At 47.0% G+C, this 19,150-nt stretch overlaps 9 protein-coding genes and 1 long non-coding RNA gene across 17 annotated transcripts in view; 4 read left to right on the top strand and 6 right to left on the bottom strand.

Moving 5' to 3' along the window:
- Nucleotides 1-114: 114 nt before the first annotated feature.
- Nucleotides 115-1,192, top strand: LOC117899658 (esterase GA18864). Its single transcript, XM_034809841.1, has 2 exons — nt 115-646; nt 708-1,192. The coding sequence occupies exons 1-2, from the start codon at nt 199-201 to the stop codon at nt 1,112-1,114; spliced, it is 855 nt and encodes a 284-aa protein (XP_034665732.1). The 5' UTR covers nt 115-198; the 3' UTR covers nt 1,115-1,192.
- A 479-nt stretch (nt 1,193-1,671) lies between these two features.
- On the bottom strand, nt 1,672-3,237 carry LOC117899662 (elongin-B). Its single transcript, XM_034809845.1, has 4 exons — nt 2,821-3,237; nt 2,453-2,546; nt 2,183-2,327; nt 1,672-2,029 (listed from the first exon to the last, which is right to left on the bottom strand). The coding sequence occupies exons 1-4, from the start codon at nt 2,821-2,823 to the stop codon at nt 1,915-1,917; spliced, it is 357 nt and encodes a 118-aa protein (XP_034665736.1). The 5' UTR covers nt 2,824-3,237; the 3' UTR covers nt 1,672-1,914.
- Nucleotides 3,238-3,365: 128 nt separating this feature from the next.
- LOC117899663 (signal recognition particle 14 kDa protein) lies at nt 3,366-4,079 on the top strand. Its single transcript, XM_034809846.1, has 4 exons — nt 3,366-3,516; nt 3,578-3,650; nt 3,727-3,827; nt 3,894-4,079. Exons 1-4 carry the CDS (start codon nt 3,493-3,495, stop codon nt 4,023-4,025), a joined length of 330 nt encoding a protein of 109 aa, XP_034665737.1. The 5' UTR covers nt 3,366-3,492; the 3' UTR covers nt 4,026-4,079.
- Nucleotides 4,040-4,948, bottom strand: LOC117899661. The gene is made up of 3 exons (XM_034809844.1): nt 4,768-4,948; nt 4,442-4,712; nt 4,040-4,383 (listed from the first exon to the last, which is right to left on the bottom strand). Exons 1-3 carry the CDS (start codon nt 4,834-4,836, stop codon nt 4,100-4,102), a joined length of 624 nt encoding a protein of 207 aa, XP_034665735.1. The 5' UTR covers nt 4,837-4,948; the 3' UTR covers nt 4,040-4,099.
- A 225-nt stretch (nt 4,949-5,173) lies between these two features.
- LOC117897297 overlaps nt 5,174-19,150 on the bottom strand; it is a 17,283-nt gene continuing 3,306 nt past the window's right edge. Inside the window, exon 3 of the long non-coding RNA XR_004649081.1 lies at nt 5,174-5,451. This is a non-coding gene — a long non-coding RNA (uncharacterized LOC117897297). The remainder of the gene's footprint in view (nt 5,452-19,150) is intronic.
- On the bottom strand, nt 5,469-8,392 carry LOC117897291. The gene is made up of 6 exons (XM_034806032.1): nt 8,007-8,392; nt 7,795-7,943; nt 6,354-7,347; nt 6,137-6,301; nt 5,964-6,072; nt 5,469-5,895 (listed from the first exon to the last, which is right to left on the bottom strand). The coding sequence occupies exons 1-6, from the start codon at nt 8,065-8,067 to the stop codon at nt 5,694-5,696; spliced, it is 1,680 nt and encodes a 559-aa protein (XP_034661923.1). The 5' UTR covers nt 8,068-8,392; the 3' UTR covers nt 5,469-5,693.
- On the bottom strand, nt 8,798-10,773 carry LOC117897294 (septin-2). Its single transcript, XM_034806038.1, has 2 exons — nt 10,546-10,773; nt 8,798-10,121 (listed from the first exon to the last, which is right to left on the bottom strand). The coding sequence occupies exons 1-2, from the start codon at nt 10,691-10,693 to the stop codon at nt 9,010-9,012; spliced, it is 1,260 nt and encodes a 419-aa protein (XP_034661929.1). The 5' UTR covers nt 10,694-10,773; the 3' UTR covers nt 8,798-9,009.
- Nucleotides 11,132-13,369, top strand: LOC117897288 (signal recognition particle subunit SRP72). Its single transcript, XM_034806030.1, has 3 exons — nt 11,132-11,327; nt 11,396-13,118; nt 13,184-13,369. Exons 1-3 carry the CDS (start codon nt 11,216-11,218, stop codon nt 13,311-13,313), a joined length of 1,965 nt encoding a protein of 654 aa, XP_034661921.1. The 5' UTR covers nt 11,132-11,215; the 3' UTR covers nt 13,314-13,369.
- On the bottom strand, nt 13,308-15,027 carry LOC117897293 (tRNA pseudouridine synthase A). 3 transcript variants are annotated; one of them, XM_034806036.1, is made up of 4 exons: nt 14,876-15,027; nt 14,313-14,810; nt 13,983-14,253; nt 13,308-13,916 (listed from the first exon to the last, which is right to left on the bottom strand). In XM_034806036.1, the coding sequence occupies exons 2-4, from the start codon at nt 14,740-14,742 to the stop codon at nt 13,394-13,396; spliced, it is 1,224 nt and encodes a 407-aa protein (XP_034661927.1). In that variant the 5' UTR covers nt 14,743-14,810; nt 14,876-15,027; the 3' UTR covers nt 13,308-13,393. The 3 variants fall into 3 exon arrangements, with proteins under 3 accessions (XP_034661927.1, XP_034661926.1, XP_034661928.1); XM_034806035.1 differs by having other exon boundaries at nt 14,872-15,006; XM_034806037.1 differs by having other exon boundaries at nt 13,427-13,916; nt 13,979-14,253; nt 14,872-15,006.
- LOC117897286 (transcription intermediary factor 1-alpha) overlaps nt 15,459-19,150 on the top strand; it is an 18,372-nt gene continuing 14,680 nt past the window's right edge. For 4 of the 6 annotated variants that reach the window (XM_034806028.1, XM_034806027.1, XM_034806026.1 and 1 more), the window contains exon 1: nt 15,459-16,431. In XM_034806028.1, the coding sequence (XP_034661919.1) occupies nt 16,216-16,431 (216 nt within the window). In that variant the 5' untranslated portion in view covers nt 15,459-16,215. The remainder of the gene's footprint in view (nt 16,432-19,150) is intronic. The other 2 variants (XM_034806023.1, XM_034806025.1) reach the window with 2 other exon arrangements.

The raw sequence follows: 19,150 nt of genomic DNA, 5'->3' as shown, positions 1-19,150 counted from the left end.
CATTTGGCAACTGGTATAAGCAAACACCGCGTTACCACTGACATTAATTTGGTTGGCTATTTCTAGTTCTTTTATGACGAGAAGTTATGGCAACACTGCCACAGCGCTGCCATGTTACAGCTGTTGCTGCCTGCGGTTAACCTGAAAATTTGCGAGCCTTTATTGTTAATTAAGCCTAAGATAAACAGATTACTCAAGATGACCAACAATGATGCAGCAGTGGAAGCGCCCAGTTCCAGTCGCGCCAGCTCCAGTAAACAGCAGCCAAAACTGGAAATCACCGAGAGAGTACGCGTCCTGTGCCTGCACGGATACCGCCAAGACGGCGATGCTTTCAAAAACAAACTCGGATCATTCCGAAAATTTACATCGAAATATGCCGAATTTGTGTTCATCTCTGCGCCACACATTGCAGCACCGCTAGAGTCTGCTGCCGAGCCGGTACCCCAGCAACGCAGTTGGTGGGCCAACAAAGACGATGGCACGTTCAAGGGCACCAACAAGGGAGGACCGGCTTTTGGCTTCCAGGAGAGTCTGCGGCTCGTGGAGGAGGCCTGGAAGACACAAGGGCCATTCCAAGGACTGCTCGGGTTCTCTCAGGGTGCCTGCTTCGTGGGCTTAATCTGCGGTCTGGCCAAAAAAAAGTGTAAGCAGATCGGATGCTGGAATGATTTCAATGGCTAATGTCCATTTTCTACCCGTTTTAGTGACCTCCATTCGGCCTGAGTTTGCGGTACTTTCCTCGGGCTTTGTTTCCGGCAGCCTGGTGCATATGAGCGCCTACGAGGAGCCCATCAGCATTCCCACCCTCCACATCCATGGCCTCACCGATGAAATCATACCCAAAGACATGAGCGCATCGCTGGCGTCACACTTCAAGAATGTCGAGATCCTGGAGCACAGCGGCGGCCACTACTTCCCGGCCACGGCGCAGCAGAAGCAGACGTACATCAACTTCTTTCAAGATCGCCTGCAGGAGTACCTGGAGCACCTGGAGCTGCAGCAGAACAGCAGTGTCTCGTTCGTCGAGAGCGACGACGATGGCGATGCCAATGATGCTGAGGTGGCCGCTGCAACGGCGGCCGCTGGCTCCGATCTGGACGATAGTGATTAGCGGAATTTTCGTTTCTTTCTTTCGTTTTTTTTAATAATAATTAAATCTTATTATTACAAAAATAATAATTTGATTATAAATTATAATAAAAATAGTTAGTTAGGATCCCAATAATTTTCTGTTGAAATATTCACCGTTTTCACTGCTTTTGGATCGAAGGATTGAGGATTGCAAATTGCTTTTTGTTTTTTTTTTGTATGACTTTCGTGTATTTTTTCGTTTTTCTTCAACAAATTCGTATAAATTTCATAAAAAAAAGAAACAAATAAACTGTGGATAAAGACTAAAGCCGAAATATTTTAAATCCCAAATCCAAAGTACAACAATTTTGTATTCAAATCAAATTTGTTTCTCGCTAGGAAACGAACAAAAAAATGCATATTTAGCTATTGTTGCTGCAGGTTGCAGGTTGTTTTGTTGTTGTTGTTATTAATGCGGGTTTTAGTTTAGTTATTTGTTCAGGCGGAGAAAGAGAGAGAGGGGGGGAGGAGAGAGAGTAAAAATCGTAGTACAATTCGAAACATTTTGCATTGCATCGAGCGTTGACTCTTCGGTTGTTGTTTTGTTTTTGTATATTTTTGTATGGGACAAGCGAGAGCAACAGCGTAGATCCGCTGGTAAATCCCCCAATTTATTTTGTGGTGTGGCGACAAGTAAGTTTTATCCCTCGCAAGCAACGGATAGTAGATGGGGGGGGGAACGGGGTTGGCTGCTCTCAATGTCTGCCTGTTACTGCTGCTGCTGCCGCTGCTGCTGCTGCTACTCATGATGGATGTTTAATTATGGTTTTGGATTCTAATTTATGCAACTGCCTCCTGTCCGTTTGAGGCCTCTTGGTTTTTCATCACTTCGGGTAAGTCCGGCGGTGCTGAGTATGGCGTCATATCCAGTGTCTCAAAGTCGCCCATATCATTTCTAGAGCAAAAGGAAAAATACATACATTAATCCAACCCATTCGCATTGATTCACATTCATCTCAAATGAGGGGAGGGACACGTGCACAGACGACAGCTGATAACCTGGCTTATCAGCGACTCTCGGGCAAGCTCCCGTTATTAAAACCCATACCTGAATGTCAAGCCCAGCTGCGCCGGCGACTGTGCCTTCGCCGTGGAGACTGTCACGCCGTAGTCCTGCAACGTGCTGTCATCCTCCATGATGTCGTTGTCCTGATTGTATAACCGCTGATCGACGACTTGTACTTTCAGAATGCCTAAAACACCAATCAAATTACTTAATAATCAATCTATGTTTTCATCTACAGCCAAATCGACTGCTCTATAAATAGGAACAAACAAGCAGAAAACACCGACGCAACGCACACGCTCTTTCGCTCACCTTCAATCATTCGCTTCAGCTCGGCAACGGTTGTGTTCTCCTTGGCATCCGTGAAAATCGTCGTCTTCTGCCTTCTGATCATCAGGAATACGTCCTGCAAGGGGAGGAGGGTGGTGGATTAACAAAAGGTTCTTTCGGTCAAAGTTCAGTGAATCAACCAGCGGCGGCAGCGACGACGACGACGGCGGCAGCGCAAGGCACGGCACTTTTGTATGTCACGATTATTCACTAGGCACGTCCGCGTGTGCGTGAGCGTATGTGTGTTTGTGTGTGTGTGTGCGTGCATATATGTATTTGATGCGCCGAAAGTCGTCGTCGTCGTCCTGCAGCTGCTCGAGGGCCGGGGCCGGCTTTGTGGGCACGCTCACCATGTTGCCAAAAGTTTGTTTTGTTAGTTGCCTTTTGTTTACTACTGCGAGCGCTCAAAGGTTACTACCACTGCGTTGTTGTTGTTGCTGCTGCTGATGTTTTTGGCGCTGGCCGATGCTGCTGGTGGCGTGGGCGGCGCTTCCTTTGGCGGTCGTAGGTGTTCGATCGGCTGGATTTTATCTATTATGCTTACACCACCCGTTGTCGGAGCGCTGCTGCTGCAATCTCTTGATCCTGGCCGTAGAAGTGTTTTTCCAGAGTGTCCAAATTGTACGCAGTGCAACAGCTTTCCGCTCTTACCCCGCACTTGTAAGTTTTCGTAGTTTTTACGATTTTTTCAGGCCCGTTCCTCCTTGCTGCTGCTTTCTCAACCAATCATTTGGCGGTGCTGCCAACCTGTTCCAAGTGTGAGCTCACACCCTGGTCAAACAATCAAACAGCGAGTGTACATTTCGTGGTATGCCGATAAATATTTAATAAACACTTTTGCTATTGTTGCAATGCAGCTGGTACCGTTTGTTCCAGCAACTTTGTATTATTAATCTGCCACTGTTTTGTTGAAATAAATGTAATTTCGTATTGTTGTAGCCCTGGTTTGCCGCAAGAAATGAACTAAAAAATACCAAACCAACTGTCAGTGTCACTTTTTTCTAATTTTGTTGCCACGAAATATGGTTTTGCTCGACAACTCGAACGTAAATAAATGAAATATACTTGAAAACCTTACGAAATAACTAACAAAACACTTACTTACAGTTCATACTCCGCCTGGAGAAGATTGCGAATGCGGCCAAGAAAGACTCGTCTTTTACGGTAACGTTCAAACGCTGTAAGTATCACACACTTGCGAAGATTCCACTCCACACACCTGCATATGAATTGCTAATTCCCATTATCACTTCCAGACGATGGCAACAACAAGCCTGTGCCCAGAGCTGGAAGACCACCGTTACCCAAACCAGATGTCTACACGTGCCTGGTGCGAGCCCAGTGCAAGTCGCAAAAGGCAAGTATGCCATAGTCCGTACAGTAATCGGAGTTTATTGACACACATCTTGTGTTTTTCCGATAGATTTCCACAGTTGTGCGGCAGGAGGATGTGCCCACCATGATGGGCATGTACTCGCAGTTCATGAAGAGCAAAATGGATGGCCTGAAGCGTGTGAAGAAAGTGAAGAGCAAGGCCAAAGCGACCAAGGGATAGTGGGGGGTTTAGTTAAAGATTTTAGTTGCCTTTTAAATGCATTTTCTTTCGTAATTTGTGTGCGTTTCTGTTAACTATATTTCAATGGGACTCGCGTAGACATCCTTTTGGACGCACAAATCTAGCAGCCACTTGGGCAATTTGTTCTGCCTTAGCCCGTAGATGTGCTTTGGTCGAATCAGCTGTACGAAAGCATAGAGATCTTCGTGGATGGGCTGATTATCCCCCAGCAGCGATTCGTCTATGTACACGATATCGATGCCTTCGCCGAGGATACGATGAAATAATGCACTGCCTTTGGGCATAAAATCTAGAAAGCCAGACAATTCATCCACAATCAGTGCTCTGGTGTGTCCATCTGTAATGGGAGTCTGCAATGGGTACTTGTGTGGCCATCATTTACAGGATAAACTCACTCTCTATGCAGTAGATGTTCAGGCTTATCCCGTCTTGGCTTTTTCCTGCTGGGAACAGCGTCAAAGTGATCTTTGTTTGGTCGTAGTGCACTTCAGTTGGGGTGTTGGGAACTATGACTTGTTGAGTACAGTATTTGTAGATCTCTTTGACATTGGTCTTTGATCGCAGCCGAAACATATTCTCCCCGGATCCAATGATGGACGCGCACCATTTTGTGGGCACTTCGTGCTCTTCAAAGGCGGCGGACGTCAACAGAAGGACTCCATTGTGCTAAAATACACAGTGTGTGAATAAATATAGCTAAATATAGACATTACTTATTTACCTCTTCAAGGGGTCCATACTTTTTCCGCGCATTTAGAATCAGCGGCTGTCCGAGATCATTCAAAAACATTTTTTATATCCATGCAACGCACAACAACAATCCAGAAATACCGGTATCGGTACCACATGTGATGTGATGATATTTCCTCGATTTTGATATTCGTTTTCTTATTACCAGCTAGCTGTGTCTCTCAGCCCCAAAAATATTATTTTATCAGATAAATTTGTTAATTTTCTACAAGATACGCTAGTCCAAGTGCTCACTTTAATTGGATTGTTTATAATAAATGATCATCCGCACAACTTGCTACATGGCAACTACATGTACAACTATCGACAGAGAGATATGTTGGCCATCGATAGTTGTTATCGAATTTGAATTAATTTAAAATAAAACATCATTTTGATTTGTGTTTAGTAGCATTTATCTTTATAAGTATACGGGTTTTTTTTAACTCCTCTTCATACTGTTTTTCTCTAATATCTATCACAATGAATATTTTTGTGTACGAGTGTTTAAATGTTTGTGTGTGAGCATAAAGTCAATTTGTTTGTTACCCAAAATATTTAACGTTGTGTGTCTTTGAATCAAGCTAAATACTTTGGGTAACATTCAAATCCATCTATGCTAGCAATAAACTCGTTTGTTTACAAACAACTTTACATGCACATAATGTAGTGTATACTTTTGTTCATCTTTTGCAGTTTTCCTGCTGAAACAAAGGCAGTCTCTTGTGCAACAGAGCCGAAGGATGTTCGGCTGCACACCCCGATATTGCGATTGTAACCATTACTCGACATTTGGCCATTAATGAGCAAGTGTGTGTGAGAGTGTGTGTGCGTAAATGTGGACAGGGACGAGGGAAAAGGGATGCTTACATGGGGAGGGATTAGATGAAAACATAAAGAAAGGTCTCTGCTACTCTTTCATTCGCCTGAATACATGCGAACATGCGAATTGCTTGGCTCGTCGGCCATGAGATCTGTGCTGGACTGTGAGTGGCGGCGTGTGCCCGGCCATGAGCAAGCATCGCGTACGCTGTCAATGAGGCGCTGCGAGAACGTCTTGTACTCCATATCCACCGACTGTGTGTCCCCGAAATTGAAGTCGGCCACTTCCACGGTAAAACTGTGCCAAGAGATAAGGAATTAATTTAGTTTTCCCTTCTGTGGAACTCTCTCTGGTTAAGCTCTCACCGATTCCGCCTCTGTATGTAGTACGCAACGCCAAAGACCACGAGAATAACGGCCATCAAGGTGCAAATGACAGGAACAACCACAACGGAAAGCTGCGACTGTTTCTGGGCTGCAAATATCCCAAGTTTGGGCTGTCAAAGAACTGAAGGAATAAATGATCGTTGCACACATACCCTCGTACATGTTGATGGTTATCTGACTGACCGTCTGCGACACCTCGTTACGGATGAAAAAGAGTATGGTTTTGCTTTCGGAGAAGTAACGCTTGTAGCTAAACGCACACTTGTCATACACATCGTAGAAGTTGCATGTCTCATTGCCTGTGGCATTGTAGGGCGCTGCAAGGAGACAAAGTTATTGCTTGTTCCGTGGAGCTGTTTGGCCACTTACCATTGTAAACCTTCTCGCAGACACTGAATGGCGGCGAACCCTTGCAGCTGACATCCAGGCTAAGCACCTCCCAGTGCTGCAGCCAGTTCTTGCCGGTGGTGCCAAAGCTAACAACCGGATCCTTGGACACAACGCGATGCTGGAAGTAGCCATAGATCTTTTTCGGATCCTGCGCAATGATTTGTCTGTCCACGCAGTTGTAGGGCGGCTCCACGCCTGGCAACACACTAAGATGGGAGACCCTCCGCACACCCAAAGGATTCACCAGAGCCACAGATGTGTTCGCCGAGGACCCATCCTCCTTCTGCTGCTGCTTCAGGGCGCTGGTTAAGTTGAGTCCAAGTATGGCGGCATTGGCGTGCATGGCCTGGATGAGGTCGCGCTTGGAGCGCGTTGGTGGCTTGGGCGTTGTGCTGGTGGTCGTTGTGGCTGGGGTTGTTGTGCTAGAAGTTGTGGAGGTCGTTGTGGCAGGTGTTGTGCTCGTGGTTGTCGTTGTACTGGTGGTCGATGTTGTTGTTGTCGTCGTCGTCGTGGTTGTTGTGGTGGTCGTGGAGGGCGTGGGCTCGGGCGGCCAGTCCAGCGATGCAACGACCAGAACCTCTATATCATAATATTGCTCAGCCTGCTGATATGTGGCCTGATAGTCCAGTGCGTTTGACATGCCTAAATATGTGCAATTTTGAAACCAGTACGTCTGAATGTGATAGCCATTCTGCCGCAGAAACTCTATATCCGCTGGCCACAGCGCTATGCTGTGATTCACTGTCCCTTGGGTGGACACAAAGTCATGCGGCCGCGACGCATTAGCCTGAATAAGCTCCAGCCGGCCGCCCAGCGTGTCATCCAGCTTAATATACGTTTTATTTTCGGCCACCAATATCCAAAACAGATAGGATTTCTCCACCTTTACTTCCACTGCACGCTCGCCCGGTCGCATGTGCTCTTTGGTGTACTCCAGAGTCCAGTTGCTCGTGGATTTGGTTGTTTCAATCTCCTGCAATCAAATTAAACAATAGTAAGTTGCGCTTGAAATGCAAATTAATCAACAATAGGGGGGAAAAGCCGGCGTAGCACGGACCGCGTACCAGGCACGATCGGAAAAACTGTCGCTTAAATAAAATTAGCATTAAATGCAATGACGCCATTTAATCAATTGAGGCGAAGTCAAGCTCTAAAATTAGACCCGGGAAATTTCTGTGACTATTGACACAGCAGAAGCGGGGCAGCTTGTTTTGGGCAGGGGAAATGCCTGCCTGGAACGTGCTTTCTTTTGGGGTTTAATCAGGCATAAATGGGCGTACCGACCCACAGAAACAAACACACGAGCGGCCGAATCGGTTACAACGCGACGCATATGCATTTTGCAAATTAAAAATGAATCATTAGTCATGCAAATATGCCGAGAATTCTTTTGTTCTCCCCGGTGGATTGCTGTCGTTACCTTTCGATGACCCGCATTGTCCTTCCAAATGAACTTGTAGGTGCCCTCGGGTGCGGGTTTGTCACCGTCGAACAGCGTGGCAGTCACATTCACCGTGGATCCAATGAGCGCCTGGTCGGGTGCATTTATTAGCACCTCGAAACATGTCACTGCAATTGGAGAAGCATTAGTTTTGGGCCTGACAGTGGGCCTATTGAGTCCATGTCCCATACCTGTTTGCACAAAAGCGTAGAAAATCAACGTCACCGTCAGTGTGTGGACTGTGCGAGACATTTTCGCAATGTACCGTGTCGATAGGCTTAATGTGGAAAGTCACTTGTGCTGCTGCTGCTCCCTTGCCACCACCCCTTCGCCCATTCGATTATCGTAACAAACAAAAACTATCAAAAACAAACACAAAGAGGGGAGGGTGTACGTTTTTGCACGACGTTTACACCCACTTTTATAGCTTATAATACACGCTGAACACGTTTAATTGCTTTGGATTTCGATGGAGAGCTGCTTTCCACTATCTGTACAGCATTTGCAATAGCAGTTCTATTGCGTTTTCAATATGTTCTTACAAAATTCTGCAGGCTGCAGTGTGAAATAGAGATGGGCATTGATCGCAATTTTTCGACACGAGTAAACACGGCACGAAATGAACATTTCCAACATGCACACTTATAAATTTACCAAACATGGACCATGTGAACAAACGGAAGTCTGATTTTCTGTTTCTTGAGCAAATTAATTGTTCGTAGTGTTTTTTCGAGCCGATTTTGCTCACACAAAATACAAATTTTCAATACGAACACTTGACTTGGCTTTCGTGGCACGAAGAAAGCACGGCCCATGCCCACCTCTAGTGTAAATTGAATGGCAAATAGCAGTCTGGCGACTCTTCCACACGCAGGGTTGCTACATTGCCAAGGAAAATGTACCAAGATGGCAGCACTGATTTGTTGAATTGAAAATAACGATCGGATTTATGTTTTAGTTATGTTTAAAATACTAATTTTCGTTTTATTCGTTAGTTGTAAATATAATCATATATGCCTGCGTACATACTTGTAGGTGTGTGTGTGTGTATATGTTAATATTTGAAGTAAACTTAATAGTACAAATGAAATACAACGAGATGAAAAAGCAATAATTACTTTGGGATAAGCAGACCGCACAGAATACTCAATAAATTGCTTATACGAGCAGGCGACGGACGGTACGTCCGCCCGCTTACTTCTTCTTGCTCTTGCCCAACGTGAGCGTGTGGTGGGCCGTGGCCAACTGCTGCTTGCGCCGCTGAAAATCAAGATAGTCCTCCTCTAGTGCCTTTCGCGACTCCTCCAACTTTCGCTTCTCCTCGGCATGATCGCGCTTCAACTTCTCGAACTTGGCATGCAAGTCCTTCTCGCTCTCCTTGAGCTCCGCCTCCTTCTCCTTGACCCGCTGCACAAACATCTGGCGCACCTCCTCCTCTTTGGACTGCAGCTCGGCCAGATGGTTTGAGCGCTTGGCCTCGAATGTCTGCTGGAAAGATATGGGCTTGTTCTCGCTGTCCACATCGCTGAAGCCCATCTGCTCCAGGCGCTTCTGCCTGTACAGCTCGTAGTGCCGCGTGTGGGTCTTCTCCCGCATATCCTCCATGTTTGTGCGAATGAGCATCTCCCGCAGCTTGACAAAATCGCAATGGGTCTCGTTCTCCACCTGCACCGTGCCCCAGGGATACTGGCGGGCACGTATCAACTTGTTGCCAACCTTGATGAACTCTGTGCTGCCCACGACGGCAAATGGAATGTGCGAATTCATGCTGGTGTTGGTCTCTGCCACCGTCTCGTCATCGGTGGGAAACTGGTAGATGTGCACCCCATTGGTGTTCAGCTCCTGGATGATCTTCGCCTTGAAGCGCTGCAGTTCCACCTTCGAAATGGTGTCGGCCTTGGCAATCACCGGTATAATGTTCACCTTGCTGTCGAGCTTCTTCATGCACACCAAATCCAGCGACTTGAGGCCATGGCCCGTGGGACAGATGAAGTACAGGCATATATGGATGCGACTGTCGTGGCATGTGACCAGCGAACGTTTGATTTTCAGCTCCTCCTGCAGATAGTTCTCGAACTGGGCGTCAATGTAGTCGACCACCGCCTTGAACGAATCGTCCTTGTTGATCTGATCGCCATAGCCCACGGTGTCGCAAATGGTCAGCTTGAGGCGCACATTGCTCTCCTGCAGCTCGTACGTGTGCGCCTTCAACTTCACGCTGGGCAGGGTGTGGGGGCTTGGCGTCGACTCAAAGCTCGTGTTGAAGAGCGTGTCCATCAGTGTGGATTTGCCCAGACCAGTCTCGCCTGCAATGATAAAAGGGAAAGGGGGAGGGTAGAATGTATATCAAAATCGTGCCATAAGTGAGCCTCAATTGGGCAGGCATTGGTGTCAGGGTGAAATCTGTAGAAAGCAGCATTGAAAATCGATTGACGGTAGGGCCCTCTGCATGTTAATCATTTGTAGGCGTCCGTCTGCGCCAATTCCAATTCATTATGTACCCATGTAAGAGTATGTACATGTATGTACGTGAGTCACTTCATACAATATTTGGGATCCCTCTTTCTGTCCAATGCACTCCCAGCTCCACTTCAAACATGCACACATACAAACATCCATACATGCATACATACATGCGTGTGTACACAAGTCCGTCTTGACTTCGTTGATTCACTGTGCCGCCGCCGCATACACACACATACACTGTGCACTGCATTCGTATATACACACCTATACACATGACGTTGAAAACGAATCCGTTTTGAACGCTCTTGTTGACCAATTGATCAGGCAGGCTATCGAATCCCACATGGCCCGACTGCTTCAGAGTGCGTAGGTGCATCTCCTTTTTATTGACGAAATCCACTTCAGCCGACATTTTGCAATAACTTCAACACAGAAAAGACCGAAAGACCAAATATATCGCGCAAAAGGCGTCGGCAGCTAGTACAAAATCAAAATGATAGTGATGCCGGCTTTCGGGCCACAGAGATGCAAGCGAACCGGTGATGCCAACTTTTTTATCAGAACAAAATTTATTTCTAACTTGAATTTTCAGAAAAATAACGTTTTTTCCGTTTTGATTTTTGATGTGATATTCATTAATATATTTCTAACTAGTTTAAGATTCGAATTCGTAAGTCATGGTCCAAAAAGACTGTTGAGTCCGCCAGTTAATTTTTTTTTTAATCAATCCGTGACACCATTAACAAAAGTTTGAAAAAAGCAAAAACATTTCAAACAAATGAAAAAAAAGCCAGATCTGACATCACTGAAACGAACTGCTAAAGAGTTGGCAGCGCCGTCTGCTGATGTGTCTTCTGTCAAACGGGGCATGCAAAACGAAAGTTCACAGTCTGCAGGTAACATTTTGTACAACTGAACAAGGTCCGAAGATAACATGTCGAAGGACGCTAATCCCAAGGAGGCGCTCATAAAGGCAGCCTACGCCGATGTGCACAAGTTTGGCAACAATCGCGAGTTCGACAAGGCCGTCAAAGCGGTGAATCGCAGTAAGTTTTCTTCCCGTCTGCTTTCAACGTGTTCGCTCCCATTGTCCCATTTCTTTCTCTTCCTCAAGTCCTGGGTGTGGCACCGGATGACCCCACGGCACTCCACTGCAAGGTGGTCTGCCTGCTGCAGCTCTCGAAGTTCGAGGAGGCGTACAAGTTCATTGAGAAGAATCGCCTGTCGTCGCTGGTGTTCGAGAAATCCTACTGCGAGTACCGCCTGAACAAGCAGGCGCAGGCACTGAAGACCATCGACGATGCCGCTGGCGCCCAGCCGCTGCCGCCGAACCTCAAGGAGCTGCGCACGCAGATTCTGTATCGTCTGGAGCGCTACGATGAGTGTCTGGACTCCTACAAGGACATCATCAAGAACACCAGCGATGAGTACGAGGACGAGCGCCGAACTAACCTCAGTGCCGTGGCAGCCAACTTGGCCTTGGATAAGAACAAGGACATACCCGATGTGCCGGAGGACACGTACGAGCAGTACTTCAACAGCGCCTGCATCCAGTCCAATCGCCAGAAGTTTACGGACGCGGAACGCAAGCTGCGCACCAGCGAGAAGCTGTGCCGCGAGTTCCTCGAGGAGGAGGGCGCCTCGGAGGAGGAGATCCTCGAGGAGGTGGACGTTATACGCGTCCAGCTGGCCTACTGCCTGCAGCTGCAGGGCAAGATCAAGGAGGCCAGCACCATCTACGCAGAGTGTCTGCGTCACAAGCCCAAGGACGCGGCCCTGGTGGCGGTGGCCAGCAACAATTCAGTTGTGATCAACAAGGACCAGAATGTGTTCGACTCGAAGAAGAAAATACGCGCTGCCATGGCCGACGCATGCGAGCCGAAGCTCACGTCACGCCAGAAGCAGGTCATTGCCCTGAACAACTGCCTGCTGGCGCTGTACACGAATGCCAGCGATCAGGTGCATCAGCTCAGTCAGAAGCTGGCCCAAACCTATCCGCACGTGGAGTTCGAGGCGCTGCTGATACGCTGCAGCCAGCTGGGCAAGGACAAGAAGCACAAGGAGGCCATCGAGCAGCTGCAGAAGTTTGCCGCCGCCCATCAATCGCATCAGTTTGTCAGCAAGTTTGCCATCATTCAGCTGCAGCTGCTGCAGGGCAGTCGTCGGGATGCCATCGAGACGCTGCTGTCGCTCGGCGAGGCCAAGTACAAGCCTGGCATTGTCTCGGCTTTGGTCTCCCTCTATCTGGGCACGGACAACAAGCCGGCAGCCTCGGCCCTGCTCAAGTCCGCCGTGGACTGGTACAAGAAGAACAATGTCAGCAGCGGCGATCTGTCGGACATGTGGCGTCAGGCAGCCGAGTTCCACTTGCGTGGCGGTGCTTCCGAGACGGCGGCCAGCTCGCTGGAGGAGCTGCTGAAGCTCAATCCCAATGACATGAAGGTGCTGGCCCAGTTGGTCATTGCCTACGCGCAGTTCAATCCCAAGCGGGCGCTCGAGATCAGTCGGAAGTTGCCCACGCTGGAAACATTGACCACGGCATCCGAAATCGATGCCCTGGAGGCGGCCAATTGGGTGATGTCCGCCAAGGCGGCCAAGAAGTCGGCCAATTCCAAGATCGAGCCATCGCCCACCACTCCCGGGGACAAGAAGAAGAGCCACAATCGGAAGCGCAAGGGCAAGCTGCCGAAGAACTACAATGCCGAGGTGGCACCAGACCCAGAGAGATGGCTGCCAAAGTATGAGCGCACTGGCTTCCGGAAGAAGCGTGGCGGTGCCCGTGGCAAGGACATTATCAAGGGCTCTCAGGGCATGGCCTCGGGAGCAGCCGATCAATAGTGAGTGGAGAGCTCAAGGAGTGTTCCAACGATTGTTTTTTAATCATTATTTCCTCTCCTTTCAGCGACATGTCGAACCGCGTGAATATAACCAAGAATTCGCCCGTGACGCCCGTGTTCCAGGAGACTACACCCGGGCCAAGGCAGCAGCATCGCAAGGGAGGACACAAGAAGAAGAAGGGCGGCCGCTTCTAAAGCCTACAAAATGCATTTTAATTCAAACAATAATTAAACAAAACTGTTCAACATAATCCCAAGGCTGCGGGTTTGATGGATTATTCATCGTTGTCGTCGTCTGCCTTGCTGGACTTTCCACCAGTCGGAGCCGGCGGTGGCTCATCCTTGCGCGTGTCGTACGAATGGTAGTGCAGTGTGCCTATCCAGTCCAGCATGTTGCGCTGCTCCGCTTCTGTTTTGTAAATTTGACTGAAGATCTGACGCTCAACGAAGTCCTGTACCTGCGTCTCCTGCGCCTCCCATGTCAGCGGGTTGTGTATGCCATCCTTGCCATAGCGTTCGTTGTAGCGCTCGTAGTGGACAGTGTCCAGGACCAGGCCAAGGCCAGGGGCCATGGGCAGATCCAGACGCTCCTCGGTCAGTGCCCTCTCCAGCGTGACGGCCGTCGTGTTGCCCCGCACAATGGCAATGGCCAGGCCAACCATTTTTCTGATTTGATGCAACATGAAGCTCTGGCCTTTGACCTTTAGCGTGACAAACTCCACGCCCTGTGGACTCTGAAAGGGCTCGCTGCTTGTAAAGGACATAATGAAGCGCTTGGCCGAGGGATCCAAAAAGTTTCTATGGGAAAAGTATAATTAAATATTTCGTTTGGATAATGGAAAAAGATTTACGAGTTGGACTAACTTTTTGCTGGTGAAATTGTGAAAGTTTTTCGTTCCTTCGTAGAGCTTCAGCGTCTCCTTAACCTTTTCGAGCAGCTCTGGTTCGATACGAAACGTTTCCTGTTCGCTTTCCGCCTCGCAAGGGGCAAAGGCCACGGTGGGCAGTGTGTACGTATAGGTTCGAGCATTGCACTGGTCCTTGGCATTGAAGCCCTTGGTGACACGTTCCACGCCAAACAAACGAATCTGCTCGGGCAGATCGGCATTGAAGGCCTCCAAGTCCAGCTCCTCAGCTGAAAACAAAACCCAATTAGTATTTGAACAGAAGGTTGAATGTCGTTCCATCACTTACGCAGCTTAACCGAGCAGATCTGACGGGCGGCCGACACACCTTTGTCGGTGCGGGCGGCACGCTGAAAGCAGGCAATCTGCGCCTGATCGTAGCTGTCCTCCGTTATCCATTTGTGCTTCAGCATGGCCTTGAACAGCTCCTCCTCGATGGTCTGCATACCGGGATTGCGCTGCATGCCATAGTAGTTGGCTCCGCAATAGCTTAAGAGAATCGCGCTCTTCTTGCGCTTGATACGATCGGCGGGATCGAAGGGTGCCCGTTTGGTGCCGTTTGCCGCCTCTTCATCGTCTTGCGTCTTCCAGTCCACCCACTTTTTGCGCTTTAAATTCCTTTTGATGCGGTTCGCATCCTTCACAGCCTCATCCTCGACAGCTTTGGCTGCCTTTTTGGCCGCATTATCCAGCTCCAGCTTGTCCAGTGCCTCTGACATGGCGGCAGCAAAAGATTTGTAGCGATGGCAATGTTTGCTTTCGGTCAGCAACAGAGTCTTCAGGCGAACTGCAAGTGAATGAGGCTTTGTTTAGGGTCTTGCTTTATTGAGAATTTAATAATAATTAACCTGCCTTCGTGTAGCTGCTCAATATGTGGTTAAACAACATTAAATTAAGCTAACTTAGAAGTGACCACAAAAAAAAAATAACCGCACGTGTGTGGTTCTTCTTCTTCGTTTTGTGAGAACAGCTGTTGCAAAAAGAAGTGCTGGTTTTATTTATAATTTTAAACTATTTTGCACATATTTAATAGCCATATACAAATTGGTTTCCGCACAATTATCACATAAATCATATTTAAATTTATATTTATTTTATTTAAATATTTTGAAGTGTGACCATTTGTTTTGCAGGCGTGAAAATTAGCGACACGGCAACGCCGACATTGTCGAGCTTGAACATTATTTCGTAAACACAGCACTTGTATTGAATGAAAACTTGGCAGCCATGCTGAAAATTGACTCATAAATCGGATAAATTTATAGTTTTAGCGCAGAGTGTGCCAATGAGCTGTTAATATTAAATGGAAAATCAAAATCGAACATTTTTCAATTTGGTATATTTGCGGTATTTTTAAAATTAGAAGGTATATTTTTGAGGGTCATGAGGTATACTTTATCGACAATTCGCCCCGGTCACACTGCCAAGGAGAGCAAACGCCATGAATTAATTGAATCCAAAATGGCTGAAAATTGTACAGAAGAGCAAACGCCGTGAGACCCGTGTGTTTTCATAGCAATTTATGGTAATAAAACCACCAATCTAGCAAATAAACAATTGCATCCCCCGCGAAGCAAACACAAACAAAATGCCGATGGTTTGCAATGTGTGCGTGCACGACGAGAAATTGAGAAGTTAAGTGGACGTATAAAATGAAAGTTGTGTTGTAGTTGTCGCTCTGTGAGAAGATTGCTGCGAAACGCAGAGAGAAAATTTTTTTGCAAGCAAGCGTCAAATCGAAGTCGAAGGTGAAATGAAATTTCATTCAAACTGAAAGCCAAATAAGATGACTCTGGCCACTGTGAAACAGGCACAACAATAACAAATTCTAAGCGAAAGCGAAACTAATTCTGTGGAAAACGTAAGTTGGCGTTGTTTTGTGGCTGCGCTACCTCAATTACCGCCCGCCCGCGCTCCCTTCAGCCCGTCCCGTTACTTTCGTAGGTCGCGCGCTCGTGTATTTGTGTGTGGTTTTAGTGTGCGTGTGTATGCATCGGAATGGATTAAGGAAATTCTCAAGATAAAAACCAATTTGTAATCCTGCAGCGCAAAAAATGTTCCACAAGGGCAGCTGCTGCTGGTGAGAGACCCCGTCTATAAGCAAGTGAGCTATAATTAGCCTCTACGGCCGCCCACATCTACCAACCACACCCACGCGGATACCATAACGGAAGAAACATACCCCTCCAAAAATGGATTTGGACTTGGATCATCATCTGAAGAACGACTTTCTGCCGCTCATCGCCGGCATCAAACAGGAGCTATTGGACACAGGGCCATCGGATGGCATGCCGCAGATGAATATGCAGAGCGCGGGAACGGCCAGCAGCGGCGCCGCAGCTACCACATCCACATCCTCGTCGAGTGCATCTTCTGTGGGCAATCCATGTGACAGTGCCGAGAAACGGGTAAGAGCGTTGCTTGCAATTATCATATTGAGGTTAATTACCACCTGGAAGAAATCGCACGTGCTTAGCCGCGATAAGAGCCGGTCTGGCATACATAGTATTATCCCCTCTGTGCATGTATTGTGGTTGGGTAAACGGTTTGATTTCTGGCTGATTCGGTTGATATGCCGGGGGTGGCTTATCAATCGTTTTTTTTCTCGTCTCGTGCAAAATAACATTTTGTTATCTTTTTCCCATGCCAATGCAAACAAACAAATGTCGAATGTGTTTCACTTTCGTGTGCGAGTCTCGTGCCGCTTCACGTTGCCCGGTTTCTGGTTTCCAGTTTCCAGAGCGGGGCGACAATTCATCCATACATACACTTGCAGTGCAACCTCACTCGCTCCCACTCACACACACACAGGGATGCGTAAAGTGCTCTTTGCTGAAGAGCTTTTATGGCTGTCTCTCCCTCCTCATTCCAGTGATGTTGTTTTTTAAGAATAAACAAAATTGTTATTTTAGCGGCAAACGACAGAAAAAAGCTAAGAGTAAACGAATGTAGCAATAAATTAAAGGGGAGAGCTCTGCTCCGAACGATTTCTAGCATTAATGGATAGGAATCCCATTAGGAATGTGAATTCATTTATTTGGCAAGATGCTCCTCAACAGATACCATTGTTATTAACGCATTGTTCAGCTGATCATTATAAATGAGAAATTTAGAAAATGTAAACATCAATTATGCATCAACAGCGGATCAAGAATATTTTTATAAAAACTGACTTTACCCTGAAATTGTATAAAAAGCGTGAATATATTCTGAAAATACCATAATTTCCATTTGCGCAATAGCTAAAAGACGGCTAGAGATCCCGTTGGCGGGAAAAAGTCAAAATGGGCAACACTGTATTTCTCATCTGTCTCCCTCTACATCAAGATCAGCTGCAGCTGCTTCGTTTTACCTGTATAAGAAGGTGTGTGTACTCGCAATGTATGTGTGTGTTTGTGTGCTCTTGTTGTTGTTTGCTCTCTCTGGCCGTCGCGCTTGAGCGCCGCTCCACCGAACGTGAGGCTCTTCTAAATATTCAGATTCCGACAGACATGTTCCGAGTGCCACCTTCCCTCTTCGCTTTTTTTTTTGTTCCTGTAGCTCGTGCAAATAAATGTTTGCCTCGAGTGTAGTTTTTGGAGTAGGCACGGACTCACACACACACAGAGAAAGGCAAGACACTGATGTATAGTCAGCAAGGCACTGGGAATGACATGCACTCATTCAGTCCGTCTGTCAATCATGCATACGATTGTGTTTACTGTAGTCTTGAGCAGAGCCCCCCGCCCAGAGATCTCCCTCGACAAGTGTTTGGGGCCATAGTCTACAGTATCTATCTATCCCCTTTTGCATTGCTCTGCATATCACTTAATGACCACATTTCGGATAATGAGAGGATAGAACTGAGTGGTTCGAAATGCATTTAAATTAAGTTTAAGTATATAAATCACTTTGGGAATGTGTCGAAAATGAAATGGCTGACCCTTGCAAAATGGCGTTCCATATACAGTTACGAAATGAATACAGGTAAACATAAATTCAGGGGTGGAAAACCCCGGCCTATTTTGGGAAATTCTTGGGCTTTCAGCATTTAATTCTCTACCCATTTCCAAGATGGCGTTTCAAAGTCATTAAAGGTGACAGCTGTCAAAGAAGGGAACAACAGACTGGGGCCAATAATCCCATATGTCGTGGCAGATCATTGCAGTTAAATGCATTTTAACATCCCTCGACAAGGCCACATACAATATGTATGCATAAATTATGTATAAGGAAACATGCATGCGACAGGTGGCAATTAAATTGTTTGACACCATAATAAATGGATACGAGTTTATTAAAGAAACTGAAGAGCGACGGCCATTTTGTTTCCAACAACCACTTTTCGATGGGTGTTTTTGTTGTTGTTGTGGCTGTTCCGACGAAACGCAAAATGAATTCCTAGAATTTGCTTTTAATGATGTACAATTAACTCTAATTTGATGAGAATATGCAAGCAAAGCAAAGTGTTGAATGGCCAGACAGACGACGACGACCGACGACCGCCGACGAAGTGAACCTGAAGTCCACCGGAATGGCAGCACAACACCAACGAAAAATAATTCAAAAGAATTAAATTTCTAATTAGCTTGATTGCCCCTGCAATCTTACTTGAAGAGATCTTTTGGAAAATGCTTCTTTTCACTTTCCACACGCGGGCAGCGGGTGCTACCTGACTCCGCCAGCTGTCGGACTCCGCACTTCTTAGGTCAGCGTTCCTCTGAGGGATACACATTTTAATTGCTTTTCTGGGGAGGGTCTAGGGGGGCGTTGGGCTACTCTAATCCATCCATCGACGTCTAGTGCGTAATTAAAGTTGACTCTGCGACTCTGGAGGGGGATCAGTATGAAAATGGAAGGGAGACAGACGTATCATATCGTATTTGTGTCGGTCCGTTGCTCCCTCACTCTCACTCACGTCCCTCTGCCGGGGGATTAGGTGCTACACAGGACATAATCCGATCACAAAAAGAGGATTATAACACACAATACAACAAAAATTGTGCAATCGGGCTACACAGAGAGAAACAGCAAGAACAAGTAGAGAGAGGGAGAGGGAGGGAGGTATTGACATAACTTTAAATTGAACCGTTTGCCATGTGGGAGTACGGAGTAAAGGCTTATAAGCCTACGGAATGGAACGAGTCT

Source organism: Drosophila subobscura, chromosome O, assembly GCF_008121235.1.
Source record: "Drosophila subobscura isolate 14011-0131.10 chromosome O, UCBerk_Dsub_1.0, whole genome shotgun sequence".
Classification (NCBI taxonomy): domain Eukaryota; kingdom Metazoa; phylum Arthropoda; class Insecta; order Diptera; family Drosophilidae; genus Drosophila; species Drosophila subobscura.
This window is presented reverse-complemented; position numbering and strand designations above follow the sequence as displayed.

Bases quoted from the DNA above. Each gene is read 5' to 3' on its own strand.
- LOC117899658 (XM_034809841.1), top strand. From the start codon at position 199: ATGACCAACAATGATGCAGCAGTGGAAGCGCCCAGTTCCAGTCGCGCC. The intron at 647-707 runs GTAAGCAGATCG...TACCCGTTTTAG, and splicing joins CGGTCTGGCCAAAAAAAAGT to TGACCTCCATTCGGCCTGAG.
- LOC117899662 (XM_034809845.1), bottom strand. The intron at 2,328-2,452 runs GTGAGCGAAAGA...TTGGTGTTTTAG, and splicing joins GCTGAAGCGAATGATTGAAG to GCATTCTGAAAGTACAAGTC. The intron at 2,030-2,182 runs GTATGGGTTTTA...CTTTTGCTCTAG, and splicing joins CAGCTGGGCTTGACATTCAG to AAATGATATGGGCGACTTTG.
- LOC117899663 (XM_034809846.1), top strand. From the start codon at position 3,493: ATGGTTTTGCTCGACAACTCGAAC. The intron at 3,517-3,577 runs GTAAATAAATGA...ACTTACTTACAG, and splicing joins TTTTGCTCGACAACTCGAAC to TTCATACTCCGCCTGGAGAA. The intron at 3,651-3,726 runs GTAAGTATCACA...TATCACTTCCAG, and splicing joins TACGGTAACGTTCAAACGCT to ACGATGGCAACAACAAGCCT.
- LOC117899661 (XM_034809844.1), bottom strand. From the start codon at position 4,836: ATGTTTTTGAATGATCTCGGACAGCCGCTGATTCTAAATGCGCGGAAA. The intron at 4,713-4,767 runs GTAAATAAGTAA...TGTGTATTTTAG, and splicing joins AGTATGGACCCCTTGAAGAG to CACAATGGAGTCCTTCTGTT. The intron at 4,384-4,441 runs GTGAGTTTATCC...CTCCCATTACAG, and splicing joins GAACATCTACTGCATAGAGA to ATGGACACACCAGAGCACTG.
- LOC117897291 (XM_034806032.1), bottom strand. From the start codon at position 8,067: ATGTCTCGCACAGTCCACACACTGACGGTGACGTTGATTTTCTACGCT. The intron at 7,944-8,006 runs GTATGGGACATG...CTCCAATTGCAG, and splicing joins CTACGCTTTTGTGCAAACAG to TGACATGTTTCGAGGTGCTA. The intron at 6,302-6,353 runs GTAAGTGGCCAA...GTCTCCTTGCAG, and splicing joins CTGCGAGAAGGTTTACAATG to CGCCCTACAATGCCACAGGC.
- LOC117897294 (XM_034806038.1), bottom strand. From the start codon at position 10,693: ATGTCGGCTGAAGTGGATTTCGTCAATAAAAAGGAGATGCACCTACGC. The intron at 10,122-10,545 runs GTGTGTATATAC...TTATCATTGCAG, and splicing joins TTTCAACGTCATGTGTATAG to GCGAGACTGGTCTGGGCAAA.
- LOC117897288 (XM_034806030.1), top strand. From the start codon at position 11,216: ATGTCGAAGGACGCTAATCCCAAGGAGGCGCTCATAAAGGCAGCCTAC. The intron at 11,328-11,395 runs GTAAGTTTTCTT...CTCTTCCTCAAG, and splicing joins CGTCAAAGCGGTGAATCGCA to TCCTGGGTGTGGCACCGGAT. The intron at 13,119-13,183 runs GTGAGTGGAGAG...CTCTCCTTTCAG, and splicing joins TCGGGAGCAGCCGATCAATA to CGACATGTCGAACCGCGTGA.
- LOC117897293 (XM_034806035.1), bottom strand. From the start codon at position 14,911: ATGTTGTTTAACCACATATTGAGCAGCTACACGAAGGCAG. The intron at 14,811-14,871 runs GTTAATTATTAT...ATTCACTTGCAG, and splicing joins GAGCAGCTACACGAAGGCAG to TTCGCCTGAAGACTCTGTTG. The intron at 14,254-14,312 runs GTAAGTGATGGA...TTTTGTTTTCAG, and splicing joins GATCTGCTCGGTTAAGCTGC to CTGAGGAGCTGGACTTGGAG.